At 42.7% G+C, this 14844-nt stretch overlaps 1 protein-coding gene across 1 annotated transcript; it reads right to left on the minus strand.

The window, feature by feature from the left end:
* Positions 1-4286: 4286 nt before the first annotated feature.
* On the minus strand, positions 4287-13792 carry KBTBD8 (kelch repeat and BTB domain containing 8). The gene is made up of 4 exons (XM_066327213.1): positions 13652-13792; positions 12142-12352; positions 10403-11517; positions 4287-8111 (listed from the first exon to the last, which is right to left on the minus strand). The coding sequence occupies exons 1-4, from the start codon at positions 13665-13667 to the stop codon at positions 7648-7650; spliced, it is 1806 nt and encodes a 601-aa protein (XP_066183310.1). The 5' UTR covers positions 13668-13792; the 3' UTR covers positions 4287-7647.
* Between the last annotated feature and the right edge of the window lie 1052 nt (positions 13793-14844).

Below are 14844 nucleotides of genomic sequence, written 5' to 3' on the forward strand. Positions count from 1 at the left end.
CATCCACACTCTTCCATATGGCCCCAGCAGAAACATCTGCCTTGCAAGGACACAATAAATGCCCAAACCCCCACGCAAGTTCCCATTTTGCATTAGCACAAAAGGCTGCAAATGGTGCTCTCCCAGCCAGCTCAGACGTTCCGCTCACAACACAGGACACAGAATATACATGTCCCGTTTAAAAAGATTTTCTACCAGGCAGTTGTAACAGCTTGATAAAAAAGTCTCCAGTGGTCAAAAGACAGCAAGATAAATTCTGGGGAGAAATCCACTGAGGGCTATTAAACACAGAAATGTCACCTCTGGCATTGCAGATGGCAAATTGCTGGAGCCTGGGGAGTATTGACAGGCAGCTCCATGCTTGTGCCCCCAGACACCCACCATTAGTTCAGAGTCAGGGAGAGAATTCCAATTCCTTGGGCTGATCCATCTTGTGGTTCAGGTCTTTGTGCCTCACCAGTCAAGGCTCCTACCAGTTATTCTCTCTAAAAATGTTGTACAGCCAGAAATATAACAAGCATATCTGGTGCTTTTTCTGTCTTCTAAAATGAGTAAACCCTTAGAGGCAGTTATGGGTGCTGTGGAGGTTCATTACAGATTGTTGGAGGTGCATGTGGTCCTCTGTGCTCCACCCCATGGGAGGGCACCAGGAGAATGCAACACCAGACCTAGAGATCACGGGAGTCATTTATTCCTAAAGGTGTAGAGGTGGAAGAATGCTACCATAATAAAGAATGGCATTGCAAGAGGTGAAATTCCTTTCAGCATTTACTAACTTCTACACCTCCAAAGATGTACTTTCTATTTTGTTTGTGGATATGTAACAGTTCCCTTGGCACTGAGCCATTTCAGACTGGTGCTTTACCAAATCAAAACATGGATTTGTTAGGTATTGTCCCTCCTTCCATCTCTGTGTTAACAGCAATTGCCTAATTTATAAAGGTTTTTGCTGGTATTTACTGGGCTGTGACTATTTCTAGTGCGCTTCAGACACAACAGCAATTCATGCTATTGAGACTGCTCTTCAAAAGCACTTTGGAAAATCTTGGACACCTCCCTTGGGGTTGAAATGAACAAAAGCAGCAGAAACTCTCCTTCACTATTTCATTGGCCTATGAAAAATTGCAATTTGAATGACTAATCTAATGGTTCCTTCTTCTTAACGCTTTCTCTCCATATACTAGCTTTGATATAAAATGTGATGTAACTTCTATTGAAGAAAAATAAAATGTAAATTTGCAGAGTAAAGACAAATTCAGCACTTAATTTATTGGCTGTTGGAGAAGGTTAATTTGATATTCACCAAATGTTCCTGCCCCTGAACTTTTCAGAATCTATAAGGAGATCTGTTACTGAAGGAGTATGAACTGAATCAAACTGGAAGGGTTTAAGGTAATTCAGAATTTATCTAATCTGTCACATACCATCTTGACTTCAAAATAATCTCAACAAAATTTAGAACTGAGTTTATAGATAATCAAAAATTAGATATGCACCATTAAGTAAAAGGATCAAAAGCTGTCACACTGTGAGACAGTTCACAGTTCTTACACTTGGATTGGACATTGCTACTGTTGTGTGACAGTGAAGGCTGCAAAGCAGAGGTCATGTGCAGATCTGAGACATGGGAACACAGAGGGCATTCCTTAAAATAGATGTATTTGATACCATTTTGGTTGATATTTTACAGGCGTGTTATCATTGCTAGCACTCAGTGACACTTAAAGGTCTAAATACGCACACACCATGCGTAAATTGTGGAGCTGATCTGTTAAAAAACAGCAGCTTGAGGTCATTTGGGCACAACCTCCAGTCCTGTTACCCTGGCGTGGTTTTGGGACCAGGCTATGCCCTGCCTCACAGCCACAGAAAGAGGGAGGGCAGAGGAGAAAGCTGTGACTCACTTGTATGAATTACACAGAGGTCCTGCCATGCTGGGAAGCTCTCCCCATCACCCAGGTACTACAAAGAGCAGCACATCATGCTTTACCTAATTCCCTTTTGCTCCTCTTCAGGCAGATCTAGGCCTTCTTCACTCAAAGCTTGTGACATGCAGGAATTCACCTAATCCTTAAAAAAAGTCAAACCCAGCCAAATATTCTCCAAGTAGGGAGTTTTAGAACTTTTTCCATGAGGAAATACAATATTCAGGGTTTTGTACATGTGCTGGATCACTCTCACTGCTCACCACCCCCCAGCTCCTCAGGTGGTGGCTGCTTTAAACTGCATTTTGTAAAGGGCCAAAGCTTTCAAAGATGTAGAGTCTGTCCAGGATTTGTGTCCTACTGGTTGGTTAAAAACAAGGAAACCCCATCAGCACCTTCTGAAAGGTAAAGCTGACAAACACCTTTGTTGTACTTCAGAAATTCCTCTTGGAGAGATGTTAGAAATCAGTTGGTTTTGCTTCTCCTACTTGTTAAGTAACTTGATCACATCATCTTTGTAAAAGTTATTAAATACAATGGATATTGGCATCATTATTTGTATAAAACAAAAATCAGCAGCGAGGCATGGGAACCTTAGTGAGATATTAAGAAATGGGGGAGGTTCCAGCTTTGTTGGTCTCACTCTTCCATCTTCAAGAGGCCCAGAGGGGAGAACGTGTGCAAAGAGATAAGGAGAAAGCAACAGCTGGATGGTTATTTCCCCACCTATTGGCTGCACACCAGTGCCAAGCTGTGAGATACTCCCCTGCATGCAGCACACACTGCACAGCTTTGGGGCACAAACACAGTGGATAAGTTCATTTAAGTAAATGCTACTTTGTTTTAGGGGGTGTGCAGGGGTTTGTGTGTTCCTGTCCTTCAGCAGATGGTTCCAAAATAACATGACTCATTTCCAAAAGGAAAAACATGCCCAGCAAATAATTCCACCCCCAGCCTGCAGTCCAAAAAAAATCTCAAGGGCTCAGCTACTTCCATCTTCAAAAAAATACATTGGAATTTACTTTAGTATCCAAAGGAAAATCCTTACTGACACTTAAGAGTGTATAATCATTTGCAAACCTGTGGCTCCCCAGCTCCCTCAGTCAGCTGCTCACTCTCCTTGCACCTGAGCAGGTTAACCTGACCCTGCAAAGTGATCTCCCCTTCTGTTAAAGCATTGGCATTGTAACACAGTGCACCATTGAAAGGATTGCACAAGAGCTCCACAGGAACTGGAGGACAATCCACATATCCATTCTTTGCCATGACAGCAGAAGAGAAATTAGGGAATCAAAGAGCATGGTTGAAACACTCCTGTCCCTCTCTTGTTTTGACCCTGCTTCCATCTCCTGTGTATTTCCTGCTTATGCACGAACTGAACTCCTTTTTACTCACAAGGTGTCTTGTCCCTTTTACTCTATTTCTTGTTCATCAGACATCATCATCATTTAGACTTTGAAGGAAGTGATCCTTTAGTACCAACCAGCTCTCTTGCACCCTGCTCCCTGCAGGGCCTGTTCCTATGGGATTGTTCCAAGATCTCTGAAGAGGCTGCCTGGAGAAAGCCTCACCCTCCCTTGCTCAAGTGGCCAACACCCACAGCAGGTCACCCTTACGAGGCTGCCCCACGAGCAGAGCCCCAAGTCCAGACTCACTCACCATCCACCCCAAGACAGACTTTGGTACATTCCCAGTGTTGTCACCAGACCCACGGTGCCTTCCTGGTCATTCCCAAACAGTGCAGCCCTCCACACCAAGATCCCAGTCACAGGAGCCACCCCAGCACAGCCCTGCAGCCACAGCGAGCTCAGAGCCCTGGGAGTGTGCACAGACACTGCCTGCAGACCCTGACAGCCACAGCCCAAACAAGAGAACTCCGTGGTGTTTTCCCAGGCTGCCACGATTCGGCATCTCCACTGCTCACCAGTCTCTGGAAGGGAGCAAAGGTTCTCAAATAACCAGTATCATGTACAAGCAGTTCTGATAAGCACCATCGCTGCAGCAGAAACCACAAATAATGTTGGAGCTCTGCTTTAAAAGCCAGGGGCCTCTAGTTCTCAGATCTATAGCAAGGGTGCGGGGAAATGCAGTGTAAAGGGGGTTGGCGTTTTGCAATATATAGTGTTCTCAGGCTGGAAAGTCCCACCTGACATTCCTGCTGGGATGCCAACAGCAGACAGAGGTAAGGAGAAGGGGAAGGGAAAGACCATGTCACCTGTGTGTAAACAAGTGAGAAGTTACACCTGAACAGCCACAAGGAATGAGACAAAAGAACAAAGAACCTTCCACCTTAAAAATAAAAAAATTACATCACACGCAGGTGAGGCACAATGAAAAAACTGAACAAACGTCAAAAATACATCAGATTAATTTTCAGAAATTTACTAAAATGCACACAGATTTGTCACAAAAACAGTTGAACTCCACTGTATTTCAACAATAGGTTTATTTTAAGAAACATAACATGACATTAAGTAAAAATGCAAAATTGTGCAATTATGGCAAAATGTTTAAAAATCCACACATTTGCCCTCATAGGACTACAGTACTTCTTACTAACATACCTGAGCACTGAATGTTGGATGCCACTTCTCAACAGCCTCACGGACAGGGAGCTCTTGGATCTCTTGTAGAACATACACACACTGCATGTCTGGTGCACCAAAACTGCTTGGAGTTATTCTAAATTTCATCGATGGAAGCAAGTGGAAATCACAAAATGTTTCCTTCTAAAGTAACTAATAATTTTGGAAGAGATTTATACTCACCTAAGTTCTTACAACACTAGGGATTCATTTCATGAAAGGAAATAAATGAATGCAAAAAAAAAAATTCCAAATGAGCAAAATGTACAGATTACTGTTCAAATATTGTCAGTACCTTTGGTGCAATTAATTTTTTTTTTGTGCTGTGCAAGTTTACTTAAGCCTGACTCTAAAGCAAAACTTTAGCAGGAATCTGACTTTCAGCAGAACGTAGAAGCATTTAAGAATTGGCAAAATGTCACAGCTACTTTACTGTCTCAACAAACTCCTCATGCAAAAGATTTAGTATATTCTACTCCCACAGCAAGTTCCAGGATTTAGCTTTCAAACACAGGACAGACTTGGATCACACCCTCAGTTTGAATGGTTAAACAGAATGGAGATCTTCGTACTTTAGTGCAGATAAACAAAATTAACAAACCTACTGCAGAATTAACCACAGCATATTGTACTTCTATACATCACATGACCAGTCAACTGCTAACTCAATTCTATTTCATAGTTTCAAGTAATATATTGAAATTTGTTCTACTAAATAAATATAGATTGTCAAAAAGCAGCAAGAAATCTTGTAAATATTCAACCAAGCTTCAAAAAAAAAAAAACAAAACCAAACAAAGAAACAAGGAAAAAGTTACATAACACTTTGCCAAAAAAAAAAAAAAGAAAGAAATGGTCTTACACACAAATGCAACACTGTTAGGGAGGGTGCTTCAGAAAGCTTGCAGCTAGAGGCCTACAACAGCGCAAAGAGAGCTAGCCAAGGACTAAGGATCATTAATTAAAAATTAAATTAGTTGTACTTTTCAGAAAACCCCTTATTCTTGGCTATGCATATAGATAAAACTATCCAGAAGAAAACTAAACAAAGAAACAATACACCTCAACACTGTTGGAAAATGCAGTCTTAGCAAGAATTGCCAAATTCAGGAAAAAAAAAAAAACCACAAGATGCAGGTGCTCGCGTTGGAAGAAGAGTTTGGTGAATCTCTGGAAGATGAGGTATGTAATGCAAAGAGGCATTTTTATTTTGCTTTTCATTTCACAGTTTTTTTCAGTTTTGCCTCTCAAACATTTTGTGCAAGAATTAATAAATAGAACCAGGCGAGTATTTTCATGTATTCATGGAAGATTCCGTTTGGGAACAGGAAGACCACATGGCAAACAAACATTATCCAAATCCTCAGCCATGCCAGGGGGATAAACAATGAGCTAAATATTTGGCTGACTGAAACCTCAGCTGTTAAGCCAGATAATGGTAAGCACTTTCAGCCATGATGGCCAGTGCCATGTCAAGTTAACTGGTTTACTTCGGTCAACAGGAAAAACCAGGAAAGAGTAAGATAACTGAAAGCTCTGCAAAAAGCAGAGCTGTAAGAAACATGGTGAATTACAGCTGACGCAAGTTTTAGGAGTCCTCTTTTCCCTTTTAAATCAAATTTTCACTACTGAAGTAGAGGTTGAACCTTATTGAACTTATTTACTTCTTAAAAATAAGTTAAATGTTAAATACATAAAGAAAAGTGTTGCAATATATTCCTTATTCTAAGATTATTTAAGCCATGGACACTTATTGTCAATTTTGCTTTAATACACTGGATAATGCTGACAGCTCAGTAGTGCAATTTTTCACATTATAGATCAGAAGGAAACAGAAGATAGTTGGGGGCTTGACTGCAAAGAGAAAAGAAAAACAACTTGCGAAGTTAAATCACACTTTTCCAAATCACCAGAGCACATGCCAACTCTGCACATAGCACTGTACTGTAGTGGAGACAGAATGAACACTCCACACAAAGAGAAAAAAAAAAAAAAAAAAAAAGAATCAGTATTAAGGCCATATCCTGTCACCATTCTGTGCAAGAACACCACTGCAGTAAAAATGTTATGTTAGAAAAGACAATCTGATGACAGGACAGGGCCTGAAGACAGACACACACTCCATGGAAAACAACAGCCTGTCTAAAACAGTAGCAAGAGGCTGGCCCAGTTCAGACAAACAAGTATTAAAAATGTACTAGCACCATCAACTTTTGGGTTAAAGCCCTTTACGGGGTGAAAAAAAAAGGTTTTAATCAGTGTTAAGAAGAAAAAAAAAAAAAAGTTTTTACAGCACTACACCTATGTGGCAAAAAACAAGTGTTGGGTTTTTTTCCCCACTATCATTAAGCTCGATCTCAACAAAAATCCACAGACAGGAACTGGTACAACAATATGAACAGGCCTCCATCCGGGGCAAAGGTACTCCACAATCCAATTCTGACTTGAGTGTTTCTCCCAAATTGCAGTGCACAAACAACATCACAGACATCTTAGCAGACTCCAAAAACAGTACAAAAAAAGAAGAGATCGTTATGAATCAAGATCTACCATTCTTCTCTATGTATTTTCAATCTAAATTTAATTAAAAAAAAAAAAGCAACAAAACTTAGTGATATTGCCTCAAATTTTACCCGTATTAAAAAAAAAAAAAAAAAAAAAAAAAAAAAAAAAAAGAGAAAAAGAAGAAAAGTCACTTCAACACATCTTGGACATCCTTAACTATTAATGCTAGATTTTCTTTCACTGTAGTGCATAGTTATCCTGGCTCTTCCACTTAATTTGCTTTCACCACAAAAAAACCCTTTAGTATGACATGATTAAGTGTTTACCAGAAAAAAAAAATGCTGATAATTGCACTTTGTAACCTCCTTCTGATTTCTCAGGAAAATATCAGTAAATGTGAAACTGAACGAACAATTCCCTCCCCGGACTGCAACCTTTAAAGAGCACCCATCCCCATATACAAAAAAAACCTGTCTGTTTCATCTTACAATAAATACTGACAGAATTTCTTTGTTTTTTTTCTTTTAAGACATGTTTTCTCTAGCATCAAATTACCACTGAAATCACTAAGGCCTGTTACTGAGAAATAAAAAAAAAAAAAAAGAAAAAAAAAAGAACAAAAAAAAAGAATTTTAAATAACTTTCTGAAGACACTGCGGATACAATTTAGCAACAACACATTCAAAATGCCGGCCTAAATCCCAGAGCCTGTCTGGAGTCTCGTAGACTTTCTGCCATTGGTCGGCCACCTCATCATACTGGTAGAGAGAATTCTTCCTGCTGGTTCTGAAAACATGTTCTTCGACAGTGACTTGAGTAGCTCTGACAAAAAGATGGAGTTTGTTTTTGAGGAGAACAAGTTTTATGTAGGGGTTGATGGACTGGTCACAGGGGAAGTCTTTTTTTCGAGTCCACTTGTTCTGCTCGATGTCGTAGGCCTCGACGGTGAACATGCGCTGATGGTTCCCGCAGGTGCCGGCGATGTAGTAGATGGAGTCGTTGTACACTGTCGCCAAGCCTTGGATCCTAGGCACAGTCATGGGCGTCAGAAAGCCCCAGTAATCCTTCTGAGGATCGTAGCAAAGGAAAAACTCCCCTGAAAGCAGAGAGGAAGAAGAAAACGTGACTCGTGTTCTGTTTCCAGGCCAACAGATCCGCGGCAATTGCGCTCTCAGGTACGTTCTTCCGCAGACAGAAAGGCTCTCAGTTTTCTAGAGCCTGGATCACAGAATGAACACCCCAGCACCATCAACTGCTTTCCTTTCAGTCAAAAAAATTAAAAAAAAAAATTAACTTTTTTAAAAAATATTACAGCATGACTAAATTCTACTTCGAGTTCCTGTTTCAGCTGAAGCAGAGGAAATTTGAAGCATATATGAAACATCTTACACGGTTTCTAGGTATCCTTTATTACTTCTAAACTATGTTTATTAATCTGAGATAAAACCTTTCAGGATTCCAGTCTTGAAATGTCTGAAGTACATCTGTTTCACTCTAACATCTTCACAATGTGTGATCTGTATATGGGGAGTCTCACAATTATTTGCTCAGGTTTAACAGCTTTCAAACCCTGAATTCTGTCTTACACTACACACAGATTTTGAAGCTACTGGTATCAGGTGGCTGGGTTACACATTTAGGCTGATTTGCTTAAAAAGAGGCCAGCTGAAAACCTGCATGAAGCTACTGATTCTCACACTTAGGTTTGTGGTTGGGTTATAAAACACCTCTGGTGCTCAGTGCACAGAACAGCAGCTACAGGCTGCAGATAAAGGAAGTTCAGATGACCAAAAACTCATGCCCTGTACATTTCATGTAAAGAACACAGATAAAGACCACCATGACTTTTGTAAAGTCCAGGAGAAAGGCCTAACATCTGCCAAATATGAGCATAATTCAAATCATGTATGACTTCATGTGGCTATCTTAAGAATTTTAACCAAGCTAGTGTGTGACCAAGCACCTTGAGTGTAACAAAGAATATGGAAGTGAGACAGTAGAATTAGTGAAACAGGGTTTAAGAGATAAAGTCTTACAGAAAATACTAATTTTGATTATTCGGTTCTGTTCCACAGTGCAATCTCCTGTGACTGACATTTGCATTCCATAGGCATTTTCACACTCTCATCAATTCTTACTGACTGCTTCTGAGTTTTTCATAGAAAAATTACTAAAAGCTAACCTCTTTGTACTACAGCACAATTCAGTCAAGGTTTTTGCTAGCCACTCATAACACTACTCTGTAGAATTTGCTAGTTAGCACAGAAAGTAGCTTATTTATATGAGTAGTCAGTTCTCACTTAAAGCACTGAAGCACAGCATCAGTTCAGCTAAAATTTGTGAACAGGGTGCACTTATTCTATAGGTTATAATGATACATCCACCTTTTATCAGTTCTAAGAAACACTAAAAGAACAAATACTAAGTTCAGTATTCTTCAGCATTCCTTTCTAACCACCTAAAGCAGACATCTGACCCGAGAGAGATTTAGAGAACCTTTCAGCACAACAGAACTATTGAAAGCCACAACCAACAAGAGTCAAACATGATACAGAAACCACAGAAGAAAACTGCAAGTCACATGGAAGATCACGAATGCAAAGTCAAGAAATAACATTAACTTCCTCTGGTAAATAACAATGATCCTACAGTATTCCCTACCCTATTTCTTCCCCGTGGTCCAGCTTTGTGTGGAAGTGACCCAAGAAGGAGCTGGTGGGCACCTAAGAGCCCAGCTTGTGCAGGTGTTTACAGAGGTGGCCCTCAGCAAAATAAAACTGGGACACCTCCCCTCCTCCCTTCTTTCCACTCTGTGGGCCTCTTACCACAGCCTCAGCACTTTTCAGGGTGAGCTGAATGTAAAGGCAGTACTGTAACTACTGACCAAAGAAACAGAATTAACTAAGAGAGATACTTTATCTCTTTCTAGTTTCCAAGATGACTTCAGGAAGCAGGGTAGGGCAGGAAATGAAGACTGAGAAGTCCTTAATCGACTTTTACAAGTCAGCAAGAATAAAGACATCAGGAATTTTCTCAGCTTTAGCCAAGTAAAATGCAAAGTGATTTTTCATAGGACAGTATCTTTTCTTCACCGTTGGTGCATTTCACCCAGGTAAAGATTTAAGAAAGAATTTTCAGAGTTAAGTTCAATACTATTTGTTGACTCTGAATACCACCAAAAATGACACCTGTGCAATAACTCTGTACTACAACTTAGTGACACATTCTCAGGGCATGAGAATTCAAACAGCAACCTTCCTCTTCCTAGTTCCCCCCACCCCCCTCCACGCCCAAGGGGTTTTTCCAAATTGCTTAAGAAAACAGACACTCAGAATGACCAACCCTCACTTCCAATAAAACACCACAGAGGCAGCCAAACCACCTTACCCTGTAAAACATAGATGTTATCCTTATACTCCACAGCACTGTGGAACTCCATCGCTACCGGCATGGGACACACAGCTGTCCAGCAGTTCTCCCGGCTGTCATAGCACTCCACAGACTTGAGGGAGTTGCGCCCATCTCCTTCATACACTCTGCCCCCGATGGCGTACAGCTTCCCACAGCAGTGAACCAGCTTGCAGCCTATCCTGGCCCGCAGCAAAGGAGCCTTGGGAATCCACCTGTTGCCAGAGTGATCGTACATCCAAAAGTCACTCTCGGCTCGGTGGTCGATGGAGACCTCGCTGCTGCTGGGCCGGTAACCGCCCGCAATGTAAATGTCGTTATCAGGAGACACCAGAATTCCCACCTCCCTCAAGTCATTTGGTGGCTTGCATAGTTTAAACACTCTCCCTGTGACCGAATCTAAACAAGGCACTGTTTGCTTCTTTCCTGAGTGTTTGTGGGCAGCATCAAAGCATATGATCATTTCGGAGGCGGTCATTCCAAGCCGTTGTGTGTAGCCATTGGCACTGGGTTGTCCCTTTTGTACACAGCTTTTGGCCATCGCCTGTGCAAACACGGGAGGGATTTTCTCTAAAAATGTCTCATCCAGCAGAGGCATACGGATGCATTTGGCAAATATCTCTGGAAGGTGCACTTCTCTCTTATTTTGTTCGTGCTCAAACCACCTTACAATGCTCTCATAAACGTGTTCTTCTTTATCTACATTTAAATCATCGCTGTTGAGGATACTTATCAGTTGGTCTTTTCTCAACTGAAGAAACTCTTGCTCTTTGGTGACACTCAGAAACTTCTTGCGAATGTAGTCTTGTGACCTGTCCTTGAGTTCCTGATGACCGTAGTGATCAGCGAAGATGAACACCCCAATGGAGTTCTGTGGGTCCAAGTGACTGATCATGTATTTAGCACACTGGTCTTGTATGGAAGGGATCTGGAAGATACTGGCTGCAGTGAACAAAGCTTGCACGTTGGCCTCTGTCAGCACTACTCTGGAGGTATATGCATAGTTCAACACTAAATGCATCGACTCTGCTTCCACGCCAACGATCCGAACTTCCTTCTGGGTGCTCTCGGTAAGGCCGCTCGTGAACATCGATCTGCAAACAAAAATATCCACTGGTTTGTCTGGAATCGCCTCTAACTACAGGCATGAAATTAAACACATTGTACAGCCAGTCCCAATGCATCTGCCCCTCCATCAGCACAAACACTTTTAGCACAGGTGTTAACTTTCCTGTTGGGGTACCCAAATTTAAGATCATTTCTACACTTACTGAAACAAAAATGGAACTTCTTGCTCGATTATCTCACTAATCTAAAATCCACTGAGTTTACAAGCAAAGCTCTTGACATAGCTAAGTCTTTACATCCAACTTTCAACAAGTTATTTCATATGCATACTCTAGTATGCTAAAATATGTAACTTGAAAAGAGAACAAGTAGTTTCAGTTTGCTCTTACTGTATCTCTGATACCCTGGGTACCAGAGGCAGCTTTGCTTGGTTTAAAATTGTGTGACATCTTCTCCAATTAAACTTTCCTTTGAGAAACAGAAACTGATAATTCACTGACCATAAAAAAGCAACAGTCTTTACTTGCTAGGTGCACTATATTATCTACAAATACACAGAACTTCTTTTCATGAAATGAAAACTTTAAAAATCATACCTACACTAACATTCTATCTGCTTTGATCACCACTAGAACAACGGACAGTTGTACCTGAAATAAGGACTGATTGCAGCAAGAACATTCCTATGACAGGAGAATGTTTTCCCATGATCCACCTCCACCACAATATCTGTCAGCTGTCCTTCATCATACATGGTCTTCAGCTGTTGGAGAATACTACAAGCATGGAAGGGGTCCATTCCACTGATGACTGGGTTTGAGGGAGGAATTCCGTTCAGTGTTTGTGAAAACTGACTTGGTTCTACAAAGCAAAATTGAAACTTTAATGGAAAGCAACCAACAACAGCAACAAAAAAGCCTCCAAAGAAATTACGACACGAGCCAAAAACCCACCCACAAGAATTAGCACAAATTGATATTTCCTCAGGATCATCATCCATCAACAGCAAGCCAAACATTGTCAAGGGTGAGTAAATTTATAAAGATACCTCTATATTTTTTTTGCTTTTCACAATGAACATGTCAGCTACCATTCAACTATGAAGTTTATACCCCTATAAACTATAAAGGTTATTCATTAAGGACAATAATACACATTCTTCATACAACTGGGGAAGAAGAAATCAGGTAAAGAAACACAACACTTACTGACCTTTAAAATGAAAAGGGACACAGAGGAATAAAGTAAGTCCCCAACCCACCCTGCCATTACACAGGTCTGTATGTAAATATTTAACTTCACATTGAAACAGGAACTGGCTCCTGCCTTACACAAGTGATGGCTGGAGCAAAAGAGCTCAATGACTGGAGCTCATGAAGAAACAGCCCTACAATAAGTCTACTGCGAAACAAACTTAAACTCACATAAATTTGTATATACGGTTACATGTTTTCTCTACAAATAAAACTGAACTATAATTTGAAATTTCTCAGGTGTGAAGGAGCTCATACATCACCGTGGAAACATATTTAGTGGAGCATATGCTGCTAAATAACATGCGATAAGCCTAATGAAGTAAATCCCAAAGTGAAAATTGAGCAATAGTTCAAGCACAAAAGTCTGTTTCGTAATAGCACGAAAATTTTTACGCAACAACAACAACAAAGGAGAACCCAAAAGAAAAACATTGGGTGGCAAGAGCTGCAAATCAGGTGCAAAGCTGCTGACTACAACAGAGCGCTTCCAACGAAATTTGGGCAACACAAAGAGGCAAAGAGAAGAGAGAGCACTCCCATTTTCACAGAAGCCTTTCATCAACCCCACTCCTCTCTCCCGGCTGCGCCCCCTTCACACAGCAGGGGGGTCCCTCACGGGACAGCCGCCTTCCCCCCTAACACAGCACACTGCCTCGCAAACCCCGGCTCAGGCGCCCTCTTCCCTCACGCCGTCACCTCCCACACCCGAGCACCGCTGCCCTTCCCAGGGACCCCTCCCAGCTCGGGCCCCCCGAGCCCCCTCACACGGTGCTCCCCCTCAACACAGGCCCGAACCCCCTCATCGCCACTCCCCCCCAGACACCCCTCGACACACATGCCCCGGTACCCTTCACCAGAACCCCCCTCTCTCGCACCGGGCGCTCGCCCGTCGCCCCGCACCGACCTCCCAGCGCTGCCATCCTGGGCCCCGCTCGGGCAGCGGCTCCGGGGGCGGCCCGGCAGGAAATGTCACCGCGCCGCTTCCCCCGCTCACCGCCGGCCGCGCACCCCGCAGTATCAACGACACCGATTGGCCACTGCCCTCACCGCCTGCCGGGATATGTAGTGCGGGCCGGCCGCCTCCGGCGCGCGGGGCACGCCGGGAGCTGTAGTCCCTCCGGAGCGGGATGCGTGGGAGTTGTAGTTCTCGGGGGGAGGAGGGCCCTGCCCGTCGCGTAGCAACGAGGCGGCGGCGCCTCAGAGGAGCCGCCATTTTGGGCCCTCGGGCAGGGCCCTGTGGGCAGTGTCAGCGCCTTGTCCCGGCGCTTTGGAGCCTGTGCCGTCCTCACCGGGGACCCCCGGCAGAAATGGCCTCTCAGAGGAGTCAACTACCCCCTTCCACCCCCAATCCCTGCAGTTTTCCTATCCACGCTGAGCTGTGGCCCCTGGGGCCGACCCTCGCGAAGGGAAGCAGAGGTGTCACCCAGAGATGGCTGCCCGGCAGAGCTGCCACCGCCCTCACTGCTGGAAAGGGGTACAGAAATGCCTGCCAGCGTCCTAGTGCTGCAAGGATGTGGTGAGGCGCAGGGAAGCGTGAGGATGTGAGACCCGTAGCTGTGCAAGGTTGAATTGGCCTTTAATAGAAACCAATAATCTGCTACTTGGTCAGGAACCTTGTTACACCAGGAATGTTCTTAATTTTTCCAGGGTTGGTAGCCCCAGCACACTGTGGGCAGCCAGATCAGCCCTACCTGTCCCACACAGCTGCTGGATGAACTTGTGACTGCAGCACACAAGTTGCCGTTTTGTTGCCCCTGACCTGTAAAAAAGCACATTTCTCTCTCCATGCCAGAGGTCAAGTGGATGATAGTCACCAGGTTCTCCACTTTTCTGCAGCAATTAGTCAGTGGTTTCATTCTTGGGAACTCTGTCATTATCAGGCATTTGCTGTCGAAGAGGTTTTTTTCTTTGTGAAATGCAATTATTAAAGAATTAAGAAATGGAAGCATTGCAAAATAGTGTGTATTTCTCCCAGATTTATGCAAAATAGGTGTAATACAGCTTCACAACTTTTATCTGGGAAGCTCTGTTCAGAAAAAAAAAGGCAACCCCATTTTGTATAATATTTTCAAATTAATTTCCCATTAACTCTCAGAA

The sequence above is a fragment of the Sylvia atricapilla genome, chromosome 11, assembly GCF_009819655.1.
Source record: "Sylvia atricapilla isolate bSylAtr1 chromosome 11, bSylAtr1.pri, whole genome shotgun sequence".
NCBI lineage: Eukaryota > Metazoa > Chordata > Aves > Passeriformes > Sylviidae > Sylvia > Sylvia atricapilla.